The sequence below is a fragment of the Mustela erminea genome, chromosome 3 (genome assembly GCF_009829155.1).
Source record: "Mustela erminea isolate mMusErm1 chromosome 3, mMusErm1.Pri, whole genome shotgun sequence".
NCBI lineage: Eukaryota > Metazoa > Chordata > Mammalia > Carnivora > Mustelidae > Mustela > Mustela erminea.
In genome coordinates, this window is record NC_045616.1 from 107,074,212 (window position 1) to 107,093,001 (window position 18,790).

The following is an 18,790-nucleotide window of genomic DNA, read 5'->3' on the forward strand; positions in this document are numbered from 1 at the left end:
CATCGACTATGGGATATCCCAATGGACCTGTCACGGACCAGTCTGCTTTCAGCCTGGAAACTTTCTGGCAAAGCTGTTTATTGACAGGTTACTATATCAGTGCAGATGTTTCAATATATCTATTACATATAATATATGCATATAGTTTCTACTGACTTTACATATTTTATGCCTCAGATTAAGACTATAGGCATGTGTGGGGCGCCTGGGTGGCGCAGTGGGTTAAAGCCTCTGCCTTCAGCTCAGGTCATCGTCCCAGGGTTCTGGTATTGAGCAGAGGGGCTCTCTGCTCGGCGGGGAGCCTGCTTCCTTTCCTCTCTCTTTCTGCCTGCCTCTCTGCCTACTTGTGATCTCTGTCTGTCAAATAAATAAATAAAATCTTTAAAAAAAAAAAAGACTATAGGCATGTTTAACAATAACCTATAATCAGAGAACAAATTTTATTTAAGTTTAAAGTGACCACAATGACAATAGTACACATGTTACCCAAAATCTTTTTAAAACAACAACAACAAAAAAAATAAGATAAATGCTATGGCTTGCATAGTTGCTTCCAGCTGCGTGCAGAAAATTCGCTGGCCATTACCGGAAAGATGACAGATTCCTGTCATATTTCCTCAAACGTAACTTATTAAAGTTTAAAAACTTAAGTGGGAACTTTTTGGAGGGTCAAAGTGAAGTCTCTGCTTTCTCCGTTTCTCTTCATGGCTCTTTCGGACAAAGAAACAAGAGTAACCGGAGCCCCTAAAGCCTGAAAAGGGTGTGGGTTTGGAGCACAAGGGCCGTTCCCCATCTAGCAGCCCACCCACAGCCTTCCCGGCCACTCGGCCCCAGCCGGCTGCACTGTCACCCACGCCTCCTCTCTCAGGGCATCAAGGTGAGCACGGTTTTGGAGCACGAGGCGTGAAGGTAAGAAAGGGACTGAAGCAGAGGCAAAACAACACAAGGCCAGACCTGGAGATCACTTTGCAACTCTTCACTCCAACCTAAGTGCTGCCCCTTTTTTCTTGTTTGTTTTTGTACATTCTTGTTTGCCCCTCAGGCATCAAGCTGTTAGTGTGTACAGGAGGGATTAACGTGAGACGGTATGTTGGATGAAATATAAATTAAAATTATACTTCTGTCAGTCTGGAATCAGGGATTGTTTCTCAAGGTCTCCCCAAACACTTAATTTCAAATGAGTCTTCATTTATTACTTCAGGAAAGGCCAAATGCATAATTTATCAGCAGCTTTCAGTCAATATACCCTTATAAGCATGTTTCCCATGAGCCTTTGAGTAAAAATATGTTATGCTAATTCTATTAGTTGGGTACACAAGAGCTGTCTAAGAGAGTAAACAAGCATTAAAAGGAGACACATGTGAACCAAGAAATACCTATCAACCTACCATCCAGGGTTGAATTACCAAGGGAACAGCGAGGAGGTGGTAAACTCGTCCTGTTATTTAAACAAAGACTGTCTCCCTGACAGGAATCCCGAGCCATCCTGTGGTAGATCGTGTGGGTGGCTCTGAGAGGGCAACGGGCGTGATGGGCAACGGGCACTTACCGGGTCTCCAGCGGCACGTTGCTGTTTAGCACCCAGCTGTCCTGAAGCTGAACGGACTCTGGCGTGGTTGCTAGGTCATTGGGTGCAGGAGCTGGGGCATGGATCTGGCTCCGCCGGTTGGTCAATGAGTTCCTGTTGAGGGAGTTGGCAGACGAGTGGTGATGGGACAGAGTGTGGTTGTGAGGGGGAGGCAGAGGGGGCCTCAGAGTCGACTGGCTGTGGTGGTTTGGAGGACCTGGAAAGAGAGGAAGGAGAAACAGCCATCAGGGACTGCAGACTCTAGCCGCCAAGGCTCTGCAAACCCACGGAGTAGAGCCTAGAGTCCATGCCTCTATGTGGGTTAATTTCTGAAAGTCACAGACTAGACACATAGATAAGACTGCAAATGCCTAATTCCAGGGTTGGTTACTCATATGTAACATGGTTTGCTTTGCTTTTTCTCTGCCGGCCTCAGAAGAAGGAGAAACTAGGTTAGTAAAACCAGGCTAGAACATATTAATCTTGAAGAGGAAGTCACATGACAAGGCTGATCATTGTTGTAGAAAGTCTGTATACTCTCTCCTGGTAAACCAGTTCACTACATACAAGCTTTGCAAATATTTCCTTCCTTTCTTCTTTTTATTTTATTTGAGAGAGAGAGAAAGAGAGAGAGAGAGAAGTTGCAGAGAGGGAGGGAGAGGGACAAGCAAACTCCACATTGACTGTAAGCCTGACATGGGGTTCCATCTCATGACCCTGAGATCATGACACGAGGTGAAATCAAGAGTCAGATGCTCAACTGACAGAGCCACCCAGGAGCCCCAACTATTTCCTCCTAAAGGTAACAAAATATGGTACCCTCTAAGACAGTAGCATACTTAAATACCTGTGGGGGCCAGGCAAGAAAGGGAGGCGGGCCAGTTGTGGACCGAGGGGACCCGGAGAGGGCAGGAAGCAGCCCTCCCTCAGATCTGAGCCCATGTGGCCATGTGGGGATAAGGGTCCAAGGCAGCCAGATCTAGTTTTTCAAGGAGAGCTGGAGATCTGGACTTTTAGATAAAATTTCCTGGGCTTTGAAGATGGTGACAATTAATTTTAAAAAAGTGTAGGTATTTTGTGTGTATGTGTGTGTATAGACACACACACACACACACACACACACACATATATAATTTGTTTTTAAATAAGACTTTAAGAAAATACCTGTGAGCCTGCTCAGACATTGGGTCTGATGTTTTCAAACCATGACCCTCACTCCAAATTGCATCCTATTTTCTTCTCTTGAAATCCTCTCTCCTTGCAGGAGAAATGCACAAAGGGGAACTATACCTCTGCGTGTATCCTCTTGTAAATATGACCATAGATGACAACTCCACACAGGGTTTTCCTAGCAACCCATTCTCAATCTACAAAATGAAATATTTTAAGCATAATGAAAATGAAAGTAGTTCACTATGCAATGTAAGCCTATAATTTGGTTTTAATGGCTGCTGAAACATGACTTTTAATTTGTGTCCTTTTTTGAAGCCTCCAGTCGAGGTTGGCAGCTCACCAGGTGACTGCCAAGCCTTGTCATTTTGGCCCCTGCCAACTTTTAAAATCCTCAGCCCCTGCTGTCCTGGCTTTAAGAAGTTGGCTCACATCATTTAAACAAGCAATTTGACACAAATTTCAACTACTTGTCTCCTTATGTGGCCAGGCTACATCTCCAAAAGGTGTAATCTACATTCCGCGGCTCCTGGGAAGCCTGCAGAAATATTCCGAAAGAAAGACAACATGTCAAGAAGATACTAGGTTTGGAGAGCATCATGACTGAGGAAAACAAGAAGGAAAAATAACAGAGGAAAGTGGTTCCTCGAAGTTTGTGTTCCTGGGCTGAAATTACTTGGGTTTTTTTTTTTTTTTTTTTTTTTTTTGGTCTTCAGAGAAAGACAACTAAAACTAAACCCCAATGGGAAATGCCACTGTAGAGTTGCACAGATTTTAAATCGCGTCCTCCAAATGAACCTGCAATTCGTATTTTACATTATGCACCAGTGACATTTTAAATATATCTTTGAGAGAGTTTCATAGCTGGAGCGGGCTATTACATTTCCTGGCATTGTTGTCTGTCGAGTAATGTATTATTATATAGTTATTTAGCATTTGTCTGTCTCGTATTAGTGGGAAGAGGTGAGAAAAGGGGGTGAAATGATGTAATAATGGTCCTTTAGAGATGCTATCCAAGCCCCTCACACAGGGTTAATGAATTCTCATGCCTTCCTTCCCCTTCTCTCAACTTCCATCCAAGTGGTCATTATTTGCCATTAGTTAGGTAATCTTGAGACTTGCCTCAGGAAGATGAGATGAATCAGTGTACAAGTGGGAACCCAGCCTCCTCAGCCCCAAGCCCTCACTTTCCATCTCCCTCAGCAACCCGTCCTCACCTCCAGAGCTCCAGACCACACACTCTCCCAAAGTACAAAGAGGCCCTGGGAGGTATTTAATTCACTAAATGAGATACCAGAACCCTCTTGCTTCCTGTCTATTCATCCCGAGCTGAGGTTTCTTTGCTAACTCCAACTTGGGTGGCCCTTCCCTGTCCATCTGTGTTCTGTGTGGGTGGAATTCCTGTGGTTTCCCATTTGTTGATCATATCCAGGGGTGGTGCTGGGGGGAACGGAACCACGGACCCAGGTGTTATGTGGCATAGTCCCGACAAAATGGATGGTGAGCGTTCCAGTTAGCTGGGAGAGAAGTCGAGCTGCTGAAGAGAAGGTCTAGAGCTTCATGGAGGAGAGCAAAGCAGACATAATTCTCTGCTCACCCTGCCCTCCTATAAAGCATGTTATTTCACTGCAAATAAATCACATTATTGACAGCAACAACAACCACCATCTAGCATCGTCAGTATTAAAAGATGTTTTCCTCATTACTGTTGTTCATTTCCACTGTGACACGGAGGATATTTGCTCATTTATCTATCCATCTAACGATCATATTTTGCAACTAGGTGCAAGAACTAGAAAAGACAATTAGAATAGAGTGGTAAAAGCTACCACTGGGGTGTGTACAGAGAGACAGGGGAGCATCTGGGGGGACACTTAGTCCGTGGGTAAAAAACATAAATCTAAAGAGGGTTCAAGGGTTCAACGATTGGGTCTGCTCCTTCACGTCGTGTGAACCTGGGCCTCCAACCCCATGTCTGTAATCCTGAGTACTCACGCATCACTGGTGACCACAGCACTAAGTAGCCGTGTGTCAACATGGAAGATGGCAGGGAAGAGGAACGGGGAGTGCCAAGCCTGCCACCCAAGGCTGGCAAGTTCCCCAACCACGTGCACAGAACCCTGACTGCTTCCGTCAGGAATAAAAGCGTGAATAAGACATGATTATGGCTCTCAAGGAGCCCAGATTTGAGTACAGGACGTAAACCCAGATTTCAACCCTCTAGGGCAGAAGTCACAAACTGACAGCCCCCAAGATGCACATGACCAAAATTTCAGAGTCGGGATTTTGTAGAACATTCCAGATCATTGACTTCTCTTGAGAACAAAACTAGAACAAAAATATGGAGTCTATTCTCCCACAGTAGCAACTAGATATAGCTTAATGCCTTAGGATGGTTTGTTTTCTGGTTTGCCATCAACCCTAAAATCCCTGTTATTTTAATTTGGCCGGATATATGCATTTATGTTACTGGGGGTAGGCATTTATGTCTTTGATTGCTGGTTTCCTCTGTGGTACCTTCGTATTCTGGGTAGTTCATGTATCTCTAATATAGCAACCTCTGCTACACCTAATGATCTCAAGTACTTTTTGTGTTTATCGGTTTTCATTACAGTCATCCAAAGAGCTTGCTGGGTCTGATGGTTTTCCATTTCAAAAAATGCAAACAATGGCCAGCAACATGCCTTACTGCTTTCCATGAGGCCAAATTACATGGAAAAGCCCTTCTGAAAGGCAACTTGTGTCTTCAATAGATGCTGAAACAGAAATGATTAACAGCTTAGCTTGATGAAGGAACCTTCGCGTCCACTCTGAGTTCCACACAGTTATTGGGTTTAATTAATGTGCATATTAATGGCTCTTCTATTGCATAAATATGAAATCACATAGTAATGCAATTGAGCCACGAATAACTGTGTAACATAAATGCTTACACACTATCAACTTAATAAGTATGCTATTAGCAGGCAAAAGGCAACTGTCATTACAATCACAGCGCTAACCTATTATCTTGTACCTGATTTATCTGGAGTTGAGAACCTAGAATTTATTTTTAGGTACCGTGTGGCCTTTCGTCTGAGGAAGGAGGTGCGGCACACTGGTCCTCTGTTAAAAGCGAGGGCAGGAGCACTCTCATAGAGGGGTCATGTGGCAAAGTACCCTTCTCCAAAACAGTCCGCCTTCATCCCTCTGAGGGGGGAAAAAATTGAGAGAGGGAAAAGCAAAGCCGACCCAGTTGGCCTCAACTGGACTGTTACTTCAAGTTTAATTTATAAAATGCTTGGAAAGGGGGAAAAAAAAAAAAGGCTAGGGCAGGATAGTTAAGATTCCCAGCGAGGAGAGGATAAGTGAATTTAGTGAGAAGGTGCTTCCTGTATGTTTATTTTTTTTAAGATATGTTATTTATTTATTTGACAGAGAGATCACAAGTAGGCAGAGAGGCAGGCAGAGAGAAAGAGGGAGAAATAGGCTCCCTGCTGAGCGGAGAGCCCGACTCCATCCTAGGACCCCGAGACCATGACCTGAGCTGAAGGCAGAGGCTTAACCCTCTGAGCCACCCAGGCACCCCTGCTCCCTGTATGTTTAAAAACTAAGTGCTCGAATGAGTGCTTGATTTGTCCTGTTTGCTCAAAAAAACTATGCTTAAGATTTGCTGTTGCCAGGAATTTTGGTCCTGAGAGGGATGCCATTCCCATACTCTCACCTTCCTAAATGCCAACTGGTTGACAGTGGAGTCGTAAGAAAAACAAAGTAGTGCTTCTTTGATGGGCAACAGTATCAACTCTAACAAAGTTAGACCTGGGGACTGCAAAATGCTGGAGTATCAGCTCCTGGGTTAACTCGACTAGCAAAGCTCAAACAGCATGTGGAAACAACCAACGCCCACATTGTCAATAATGTATGTATAAAGGAAGGATTTTCTTTGGAGCTAAGGAAGGAAATTCTTAATAATTGGCTATTGTTGCACTCTTCCTAAATAAACAGGTGGGTGAGACATTTAGGCTAGGTTTACCCTTGCCAAGAGGGGTTGGGTGTGCAGGAGAGTAGGAGGGCAGGGATAGATTAAGATAGCTTTGTCTTGCTCTGTAGTCCACCCTATTTTTTCCTGGTGATTACAAATGATAAAATATATGAAAGAAAAAATATATAAGTATAGGCTTGCCTAACAGCTCATAATTCACTCATTCTTGGAGATGGAATGCCAAGTGCTGGTCTTTAAAAATTTCAACCCCTCGGACCCCGAGATGATGAATTAACCACAGACTCTCTGCCCCCTTCTACTGAACCATGTCTTTGGAGCAAGTTCCATCTTGACAACAATTTGAAGATGCTAGAACTGAAGATGGAGTTGGCACACCTTTTGGAGTCTCTGGCTGGTGAAAGTTGGCACCTGGACACACTGTTCAGATCTGACCTCACATGAGAGGCAGAGAGAATCAGAGGTGAAGACTTTTAAGATGACAGCCTCGGGGCACCTGGGTGGCTCAGTTGGTTGAGCCACTGCCTTCAGCTCGGGTCATGATCCTGGAGTCATCCCAGAATCGAGTCCCACATCAGGCTCCCGGCTCCATGGGGAGTCTGCTTCTCCTTCTGATCTTCTCCCCTCTCATGCTCTCTCTTATTCTCTCTCTCAAATAAATAAAAGAAAATCTTAAAAAAAAAAAAATGACAGCCTCTAGTTAGGAGGAGTCTGTTGTTGATGACCAGGCTCGTGGATGGCTTTGAACACTTGAGTGGCCACTTACTAACAGTGTGACCCCTGGAAAAGAGGGGTCTTTTCCAAGTTTGTTTCTTCATCTATGAAATGGATAGAGTCGTTTTACTTTTCTCATGTGGTTGTTAGGAGCATCAAATGAGAATACATCTCTAAAAAGCCTACCACAATTCTTGGCACATAGTTGGTATTAAATATTATTATATATTATGTGTTATAATTAATAGTACTGACAATGGTAATAACAGCAATAGCAACTTTAGATCTGGGGGAAATGAAGGATGGAGGATGGTATCAAATCAACACAGAAAGGCAAAATGACCAACCTCAGACCCTGTCCAGCCTCAGATGTGGTCTGCAGAAGGACCTGCTGACTGAGTGGTATGGGACAGGCATGACTAGGGGCAGACCCAAAAGCATCTCTCTCAGAGCTTGCAGAAATGGAACATGGGACTCCGAAGTGTTCCATTTCCATAACCAAAACAATTGACGTTAAGGACTACAAAATAATACCGACAGGAGTGTGAGGAGTTAAGCTCTCCCTGTGTGTCTGGTCCTGTGCGAACTGCTGTCTGTAAATTTTCTCAGTGTGCTGCCACTCCCTGTTGTGGGACAGGTTCTCTTATCATCCCCATTTTACAGAGCCAACCAGTAAGGCACAGAGAGGTTAAAGTAAAGCCCCCAAGGTCATGGGGCTTCGTAAGTGGCTAGCTGCTTGTGGATCCCAGGGTTTCTTCCCGATTCCACCACATGCCAAAGAGCGCGGGGGGCCCTCGAGGCCACTCACATAGGAAGAGAACCAAGACCCCTGCCCTGCTTTACACTCACCCTGGCAAATACAGAGGAAAACAGCCTTCACTCCTTTTTGTGCACATTTGCTTAAACGGCAGAACGCCATCTTGTGAGAAATTGGAGGCAACTGCCCACCTCAAAGCTCTGCACCTCACAATGCTGCTTGAATCAGGAGAAATAGGCCAGAACAGCCGAACTGCAGGGCAATCTCTTTTCTGTGCCTTCCCAAAAGGCTCTCCTCGAACTTCCTCCTCCGTGCTGTATCCCTGGCTCCCGTAACCAGTGGCATCAGGGATAAGCAGCAATTAGGTCTGTTGCAGGCAGAAACAAGGGCACACTGGGTCCCAGCTCATCCTTCCTGCTCTGACTGAAGGTACTTTGCCAACAGCCTGGGAGTGGAGGGGGTTGGTGGAGGGGCGGGGGGAGTCCAGATCCAGCCTCCTCCCGTGTTTAGAAAGAGATGGAAAGAGATTTACTTGTGTCTAAGTACCAGACACCCAGGCATTCAGCCTGCTCCCTCCTTCCCTGTTGTAGCATCTGCTGAATGATTCGTCCTCTGAAGAATGGACATGGATTATTCGGTGCTGACCCCCGTGTAGTGCGCTGGTGTCGCAGGGCCGTGAGCGATGGCAGTGTTTCTTGGATATGGCCACCACTAGATTGAACTGTAGCCTTGCTGCACGTTCCAGAATTCAGGAGAAAAAAAGAAGGCAGGAATGAAGGAATGAGCCAAGTTACAACCCCCTTCTCGTCTCCCTGGGCTGGGCAGACGCTTTGACCAGTGCCTCTGGGGCTGGGAGTGTAGGGTCCTGGATTCAGGGTGGGTGGGGCAGTTGCCCCTGATGGAAAGGCTCCACTCAGCCTGAGCAGAGCAGCAGGAAAGGCAAGGGCTGTGCTCACTCATAAGGAATGATTTGTAGTTCTCTTGCTTACACAAAATATATGACCTCAAAGAAAAAGCATTCTGAGTGCATTCACAATGACGCACACATCCACACTGCACAGTGGAAGCATGGGGACTGTGCTCACAAAGAACAATCATTTGCAGGCTTGGAAACCAAAGTTTTGTCAGCTCTACCTACATCCATCAACAAAAAATAGGTTTAGGGGGACACCTGAGATCATCGAAGAGCAACTGCTCCCATTTAATAAGCACCAGCTGCGTGGTAAGAGCTCGCCTTATTTAGACTTCTACTAACCTTTGAGGGAGATGGGGTTCTCCATTACAAAGATGAAGAAAGTGAGGCACAGGACATTAAGAGAGGGGAGTTTCTCTTCTTACACGTTGCATTGAACTGTCATGCAGCTGGGCCCCTCCCAAGGGCACACTGGGCGCCTCTTTTTCATCACCCTTGGCATATGGTTTTCTATCGTTTTTGGACTCTCCTGTGTCTCCTATAGGACTGTGAGCTCCATTCGGCACAAAAGTCTGTCTGTCTTGGGGTGGGGGGCGCTGGGTGGCTCAGAGGGTTAAAGCCTCTGCCTTTGGCTTGAGTGGTGATCCCAGGGTCCTGGAATCGAGCCCCAAGTCGGGCTCTCTGCTCAGCGGGGAGCCTGCTTCCTCCTCTCTCTCTGCCTGCCTTGTGATCTCTGTCTGTCAAATAAATAAATAGATAGATAGATGGATAGTCTGTCTGTCTTGTTTTTACATCCCGGGCACAAGGCTCTGGTGCCTGGCCCGGAAGTAGTGCTGAATGAATGACGGAAGGAACACACGGTGTTTGGTGGGGGGAGGGCGGTCGTGTTGGGAGAACCTCAGCTGATCTGAGAGGGATCACAGCAGACGTCTGCCTCTGTTCTGTGAGCATTTCCCGATTGCCAGAATCTGATGGGCCTTTCCCTTAATTGCCTGAATTCTTATTACCCTCACAAGTCCTTCAACAGGGAGACAGTTGGACCCAGGGAGAAGGTGACTTTGTTTCCCTTTGTCTTTGTTTGTTTTTCCCTGGTTCTGCCTGACTACCCATTCTCTCTTTTCAATAACAGATGTACTGACGTATAATGACATTCATCTTTTAAAAGTGTACATTTTAACATTTTCTTTTACTCTGTTCCCCGAGTTGTGCAGCCATCACTACTGTCCGATCTTAGAACATTTTCATAAGCCCCCATAGGAAACCTCATACCAGGAGCAGTCACCGCCCCCGCTCCCCCCCCCCCCCCCGCCCCCGCAGCTCCCCTACCCCCAGGCAAACAGCAATCTACTTTCTGTTTCTATGGATTTGCCTATTCTGGGTATTTCATATAAATGGTGATTCCCTCTGTTTTTTATAACCATGATGTCTGTTGCAGAGCCTCGCCAGAACCAATCAAATTTAGATCTCAGATGGGGCACACTTCATACCACTTAAAAATATCTTTCCCTGGCAACCGGAAGCTGGTGTTCACAGGAGCTTTTTGGCTGGGACTCCACTGCTGTTGGTATTTTTCAGAGATTGTTAGGTATGGCCATTTGAGAGTCAATTGTAGACTTGAGGACCCTAGGGGGACCCTGGAATTTGTTCCAGGGCTTCGGGACCGTCTGTAATCATGGCAGAGAGCCATTCCTGCTCAGCTAAAACACAAACACACATCGTTGGGACACTGGGGGGCGCGTGGGGGGAAGGGAGGGAACTCGGACTTGGGTGCCAAACCGGCAGTAGTGCTTGACTCACGACCTTAAGAGCAGTTGTAGATTGGTGACTCTCCTGCCCCAACTGGGCAGGTTCTCACATATGGTGAGTCAGAAAGGGATTTTAATCATAGATGTCACAGCATTTTACCCTACCCCCATACTCACTCTTTGTGTTCTTAAATCATCTGGAAAGTATCACTTGAGATCAATGTCAACTCCATTAGCTAGTTTCCAAGTGACAAAGACAAAAAAAAAAAAAAAGGCCACTTGAAATACTTGAGAGGAACCCTTCTAAAGAGAAGATTTTATTGCAAAGTTATGTCTGAGCAGTGCCTATCTGAGCATTTCAATAAATCTACATTACCCTAGGTATTTTGGCCTCCTCTGGGAGAGGAAAGCCTATCAGTAGAAAGTAATGATTTTGGGTTTTTCAATTGCCCTAAGGATCTTGACAATGCTATTAAGACCCATGCTCTCCCTGTCGAGAAGTTTAGGAGTGAAATTATTAATATGCCCAGACGTTATGTTGATTGTTGCGCTGTAGCAGAAAATACTCTCTCTGTTATTTGAGCTGCATTATCACTTTCCAAAGCAGAGAATTGCATCAAAAATTTAAACTCCTCATTCCAGCTCATCGCCTAGCTTTTCAAGGTCTTATTATAAAATAGTCTGGGCAAAATTTGGGTATTTCCCTACCCATGGAAGATAATAAGTTTTTCATAGCCCAGACTATATTTTTGAAAAATAAAAATCATATGTTGGAGTTTTCTTCCATCAAGATGTCATTCTTTAGCTCTTTAACCAGGTTTTTGTTGGGGTGTATTTCATTGTTTATTTTTTCCCCTTTGGATGGTCACAATGTTTTCCCCTGAACACACGTAGAAGATCAGAGCAAAGATAAAATATGATTTTGATTTTAGGTTTAGTCTCTGATGAATGGAATGATGGAGACAAGCTCTGATGTACACCATTCATTAACACTGAGAATGACTGAAGCATACCAGTTAAATGGCAAGAACGGGATAAAGGCTCCTGGAGCATTTTCACTACAAAGCTCAGCAGAATTATTTACTATCTGGGTGACCTTTTCCCCAAATCTCTCATGGTACATGCCTTATAGGACAAGGGAACAAAAGTTTCTCCATAGTATATAAACAGAAGTCAGCTGAATGTCAGACCTTGGACTGCATCTGGTTTCATGTCAAGTGACAGCTGATGTAATGGGACGAGCGGGGCATACTGCTGGGGATCTTTTCAGGATACTCTTTCTGCCTTCAAAATACACACACACACACACACACACACACACACACACACGAGCGAGTAATTACACAAGAAAATTATCTGAGTGCTTCCTAAAGAAACATCCCCCACCTTGGGTTCCATGTCCAAGGGAGTGCCCTCTGGGTTTTTATTTATAACAGTAGTTTCTTTCAAAGGTGTCTTGAAGTTGCTTTGCATTTCCCAATTAAAGTGGATGAGACCGTGCTCAGGGCCCTTCCATCAGGCAGCACAGATGATAAGCAGCAATAACCAGGGACAAGCAGAGATAGATGATGAGGTCCCTCCCGTCCCATCCAACAGCCCTAGGATGCAAACAACTTTCAGAAAAATCTGGGACCAGTGGGAGGCCAGCGTGCACTGTAGATCTCGGTTCTATGGAGGACGAGGTCGCAGGTGCAGTGGAATCATGGTCTCCCACTGGGACCCCCCGAAACAAGGGGTTTTTCCTAGCCACACGGCTCAGAATGCCATTTTCAGGTTTTTCTCCATCCTTCTGACACTGACCTCTCCAGTTGTGCCTGAAGGACTCCCAGAGTTAGACGATCAGACTTACGGAGCCCTCAGCCTATCTGTGCCTCTGTTTCCCTCTCCAAAAAAGGTGGTGACTACCGTTCCTCCTTGGTAAGGAGTTAAATGAGATAAAACATTATAAGTGAAGGTGTTTAGGAGATGCATGACAGATAGGAAGGACTTAAGAAATGTCAGGATTTATTTATCTTTGCCGGAATAGGCTAATTCTTTCTTGAGGTTGTGAAGAGAGGAGGGAAATAGAACCTGTGATTCAAAGATTATTATCGTAATGACTTGGAAAACTTCCTGTTGTCAGATATTTTTAAGGTAAATAGCACCATTAAGAGTCAAGGATCCTTTTCCCTTCTTACGAGTTATATGAAGTACCTCTAGGTCCTACAGACTCCCAAATTATCAGTAGTCTTCATTTTCACCTTTTGCAACTTAAAATAAATACATCGAAATAAAACCACCTAATGTTAGATAATTTGAAGGGTCCTACATTAGCTTATGTTTCCTAAATTCTCTCATTCCTTATGAAAACCAGCATAAGGAAGGCTTAGGTTTTCTTGAGCCCTGATGTTCCTACTTAGCCTCGGGTCCCATTTCCCATGAAAAACTCAATGTAAAGTCAAGATTTTTCTTGTTTTTTTGTTTTGTTTCTTGTTGTTTTTTTTTTTTTTGTTTGTTTCTGTTTATATTTTTTGCTCATGCTCATCTGTGAGCCGTGCAGTTTGCTCTATCCTTGAAATTCATCACTGAGCAACTCACGGAGGTCCTGAGTTATTCATCACATTTCGATGGTTGAAGTCATGAATTAGCAATTTGTTTCTCAGGGCTTCTTGGGTTACTGAAACTTTTTAGTATTTATCATCTCAAATGGGATCATTCTTAATCCCATAATGTAGGGAGTAAGTAATCTCTCTCGTGAAATATCAGATTTGGAGGAGAAAATAATTTCCATTTCTAACACAGCTTATCTGACACTTTAATAGTGTGGTCTGGGAAGGCTTCTCAATAAGATGATATTTGATCAGAGACCCGAAGGAAATAGGGAAAGACACATTCCAATGTCTGCAGGAATAATGCTCTAGGCAGAGGGAAAAGCAAGAACAGAAACATTTTGCAGTCAAATGCTCTACCACTGAGCTATACCCCCACCGTAAGAACAGAGACATTTTGGATTGTGTATAGGGGTTGGACAGAATATCAGCCTTGATTTGCCTCTTCCATTCAACTGCAAGCTTACTTCTCCAAGAAAACAGTGAAATAAGTAGGGAAGGTCTTGATCCTCACTGGCTTCTGATTCAGTACTGAGCCAGGCAGCCTTCTGTCCCAGGCCCTTTGCACTTGCCGTACACTAAGCCTGGGGATACAGATAATTAAGTGGAGCTCTCTTTTAATGTTGGAAAATCTCAGCTTAAATCTCCCCTTTAAGACACACCTTTCCAGGGCACCTGGGTGGCTCAGTGTGTTGAGCCGCTGCCTTCGGCTCAGGTCATGATCTCAGGGTCCTGGGATCGAGTCCCGCATCGGGCACTCTGCTCAGCGGGGAGCCTGCTTCCTCCTCTCTCTCTCTCTGCCTGCCTCTATGCCTACTTGTGATCTCTCTCTGTCAAATAAATAAATAAAATCTTAAAAAAAAAAAAAAAGACACACCTTTCCAGACAACTTCAGCAGTCTTATCCTCCTCACTATGCTGTTTCTCTGAAGCATTTTTTTTTCCCCAGTAATCGTCCTTCTGCACTAGGAAGTAAGTACAGTTAAGGTAAGGATGTTATTTTATTTCCTGCTGAATTCCTGGCTCCTTGAACACTTAGTAGGTGCAATAAAGGATTTCTGAATTAACAGATTAATTAACCACATATTGAGAAGTATGGCAAGAGCAAGTGAGTCAAGAGGAGAGTCCAAATCCCAGGAGAGATTTTCAAAAGACTCAACAGGTCTTTCAAAGGGACTGCTGTGTGATGTCATTGGAGACAAATCTCAAAAACTTGAACTTGACTAATGTTCCAGAAAAAAAAATCATTGCAGGCATCCTTGCCAAAACACAGCTCTATCTCACGCAAACTGTAGCAATTTTTTCTCTTCCTGCAGCAACCCAAACATGACAACAAATGCCTTACAAGCAGAAATCCCCATGGAACTAATGATGGCTGAGGCCTCTGACACACCCCAAGTGGGAATAGACACATTTCACTTCTAAACTCCGACTAACAGGATCTCCTGTGGCTCTCTGTGCCACTTGGAAATGTTCGTTTTCCAGCATGGATCTATCGTATTAGAGGATCTTTACTACAGGCCACTGCCTCACCTGAACAGGCTGAATCCTAATTCATCCAAGCAGTGGGTGGAAGGAAAAGCAACCGGATGTGGCAAGGACACAGGCTAGGCTGCAAAGGATTTGCAAGTCAAAAGCAGGGCATACGGAATTCTTCCTCCTTCAGGAAGCCTTCCTGGATTGGATCAGGCGAAGTCCAGTGGCTTCCTAACTGTGCTGATGTACATAAGATCTTTCATGGTGGCTTGTATTCTAGGTCTAACATCAGAACTAACACTGGCATACTATATATGGAATGACTCCATTTGGCCATATTTAATCTATCAAATCTTTATAAACCTTTCTAACTTCTATGTGGTGTATCACTGGAAAGAAATTTTTTTAAGATTTTATTTATTTATTTATTTATTTATTTGAAAGCGAGCGAGCGAGAGAGAACAGAGGGAGAGTAAGAGGGAGAAGCAGACTCCCTGCTGAGAAGGGAGCCCGACAGGGGGCTCCACCCCAGGACCCTTGGATCATGACCTGAGGCAAAAGCGACGCTTAGCCAACTGAGCCATCCAGGTACCCCATGAGTTCTAATTCTATGGTATTTTCTTAGTGTGGAGCCTTGCAAAATTATTCCCAAGTGGGCACATGATAGAGCCTTTCTTATTTCCTGAGAGAAACCCAAAGAGACACCATTCTCTCCACACGATTCCTTTTGCTTTCTCTCTGATTCGGACACAAGAACCATGGCCTATTAGTTAAGCTCGCTTGTGACAAACCATTTCCAATCATTTGCTTGCTGGTTCATTCCCTCACCCGTGTCTCCATTTGTTCGAGTGCTCATTCACTTGGTAACTCATTATTGAGCATCTATGCTGGGTCTGGTGGATTCTTGACGTTCCAGAGTCTCTGGCCTCTAGGCCAGGAGAAGGTAAAGAGTCACATCCTACTTTGACCTTTTTGTTGAGCCTCAAAGATCCTACTGTCACTCTTCCCTTTTCCTTCCAGTTGTTATCCAAATGCTTCACTTTCCCATGTATGTTTTTATTCATGTTTTAGCATACAGATAGCAATCTCATAAGGGCCATTTTGACACACTGCTCTGAAAACTTTTCATAGATGCCTATCATTAAACGTGAACCCTTTACCCCTGTCCCTACGCCTGTCTTATTTCCCAAGGTGAACTCATCCTTCTGTCATGTCTACACACATGTATCTCCCAATATGCAAGATTTTATGCTAGGATACCGAGATTTACAGGCACACAGAGAAATTCACAAGAATGTTAATTATTACCTGTGGAGAAAAACTATCACATTTTGATTCTTTTGTGTTTTCAACCAAATGTAGTATTTTCAACTTTCTTTTATTTTTAATTCTAGATATCAGAACATGGTGAATTGGAGCTTCCACTGCGTACATGGGATATACACACTGCGTTGCTTTCCTTGCAAGATTAAGACTTGGAACTCTGGCCCTGGGCTCTCAGTTGTGTCAATAGGATTCATATGGCCTTTGGGGTCCTCTTTGCACACACAGAATGGAGGGAGACATCTAGATTCATGAAGTGGAAACAGAAATAGGATAAGGGAGAGGTTTCACCACTTGAGTTTACCCCAATTGTCCCAGCCCCTTCTACCTGCGCACCTATAAGTACAATGAACCTCATCACCCCGGTTTTATAAACAACAGAAAGACCATTTGCTTATCATTTATATGTTTTTCTAATTGAAACACATGTAGTCTAAATCAAAGAGGCCATACCAGCATTGAGCAGAGCAGGCAAATACACTTCATATTTTTTTCTTTCTTTCTTTTTTTTTTTTTTTTAAACTTAACCGGCAGAAAATTTAAGGACTGTCTCTTTAGGGCACTAAAAACCAAATGACCCATGGAATCAACCAGAAGCAGCACGTGACAAAGCAGAGTATTACGCTAGAACATTTGTTCCACAGATATGAAAGCTAATCAAACTTCCATGACAGAAACGCTCATATGTTGCTAGTAGGGATGCAAAAAATACATAGACTTTCTGGAAGTTTGCCAGTTCCCTATGATGTTACACTTACCATACCACACAATCTTAATCCTAGGTATTCGCCCTACAGAGATGAAAACATACATTTCCATTAATGTCTATTTACCTGAAAACCTACCCGCAAAAGTTTATAGCAGTTCTACTATATAGAACTTTATAGCAGTCCAGCACCCAAAACTGGAAACAATCCAGATACGCTACAAGTGAACTGATCAACAAGGTGAGGTAACCTGTATAATGGACCACTCAGCGATGAAAAGGAATCAACTACAGATAATGAACAACTTGGATACATCTCAAAGGCACCGTGCTAAACAAAAGGAGTCAGTTTCAAAAGGTTGCATACTATATAATTCCATTCATGGGACATTCTAAAAAAGACAAAGTGACAGGGTACCTGGGTGGCTCAGTGGGTTAAAGCCTCTGCCTTTGGCTCAGGTCATGATCCCAGGGTCCTGGGTCTGAGCCCCTCATGGGGCTCTCTGCTCAGCAGGGAGACTGCTTCCCCCACCCTCTCTCTCTGCCTGCTTCTCTGCCTACTTGTGATCTCCGTCTATCAAATAAATAAATAAAATCTTAAAAAAAAAAAAAAGACAAAGTGACAGCAACTGAGAACAGATCGGTGACTGCCAGGAACTACCAATGGGTAGCAGGAAGGAGGTTTTTGAGGTGACAGACCTGCTCTGTATCATGGTAGCAGGGGGGGTGGTTACCCAAATCTCTACATGGGTTACAACACATAGAGCTGTACACAGTAAAGACCACTTCACTGTGCGCTATGTAAAGAGTATACAATAAAACAATAAAAATTACACACGTAGGATGGGTGTTAAGAACAGGACAGAATATCTGTTGTGGAAGGGGACAGACTTGCATCAAAGCCTGAGCCATTCTAGGTGGAGATGTTGAGGCTGGAAAACAGGGAGCAAATCCTTTCCAAAACTTGAAGATCTGTTTCCAATACAGAGGTCATATCCTTAAACATAAAAAAAAAAGCTCACTAGAAAAAAAAAAAAACCACAAAAATAGCATCAACATAATGGGTAAATCTTTGACTGGCGCATCACTCATTGTTTTCGTTTGAGTATGGCTTACTACACCTCAAGCAGCGACTCCAAGCTGTTGAAGAACCTATACTGTGTAAAAGGGAGAAAAAAGGGTTTTGCTGCCCAACACTGTCAGCTTCTCTCCTGACACTCAGCACAATCTCTAACCTTGTAGAAACATTAACAGCACTACATTATTCATCACAATAAGATTATTAGTTGATGGGAAACAAATTACAGAGAGCGTCGCAACCTGCTGTACTTCCTGAATGCACACAAGGCAGTTTTTCATGAATGGAAATTGCTACCCAGGAAGAGAAACTTGTGTTTGTCTTATGTCTTAGGAAATTTCCAACAGGAGAAGGGATCAATTCTGGGATCGAAAAAGTGTAATAAAATAAGAAAAAAAAAAGTTTAAAAAGTATTTAGGAAGACCTCCTAAGGGTACTCAGAGCTCAGCAACATGTCTGCTAGAGATACAGACCATAAGCTTGGAGAGATGGAAAAAGCATACCTGTTTCGTTTAATGTGATGGCACAGCTCCGCATGACGCCATGGATTTACTGGAAAAACACCTTTAGAAATGTAGGAAATGCCAGCAGTGCTGGATACAGGTCTGGCAATTTATGTAGCCATCTAAAACGGCTCGGCTTGTCCTGGTCCCTGTGCGGTGAACACCAGCAACTAGCAAACGCACGGCTCATATTTTACATCTCGCATCCTCCTGCTATACCTTCCTGGCCACTCTCTCGCCCTGCGGGGGACAGGGCCTCTTCTCTCTTTCAC

At 44.1% G+C, this 18,790-nt stretch overlaps 1 protein-coding gene across 21 annotated transcripts in view; it reads right to left on the reverse strand.

The window, feature by feature from the left end:
* TENM2 (teneurin transmembrane protein 2) overlaps window positions 1-18,790 on the reverse strand; it is a 1,222,850-nt gene that overhangs the window by 298,901 nt on the left and 905,159 nt on the right. For all 21 annotated transcript variants that reach the window (XM_032337070.1, XM_032337078.1, XM_032337077.1 and 18 more), the window contains one exon: window positions 1,550-1,784. In XM_032337070.1, coding sequence (XP_032192961.1) covers window positions 1,550-1,784 — 235 coding nt within the window. The remainder of the gene's footprint in view (window positions 1-1,549; window positions 1,785-18,790) is intronic.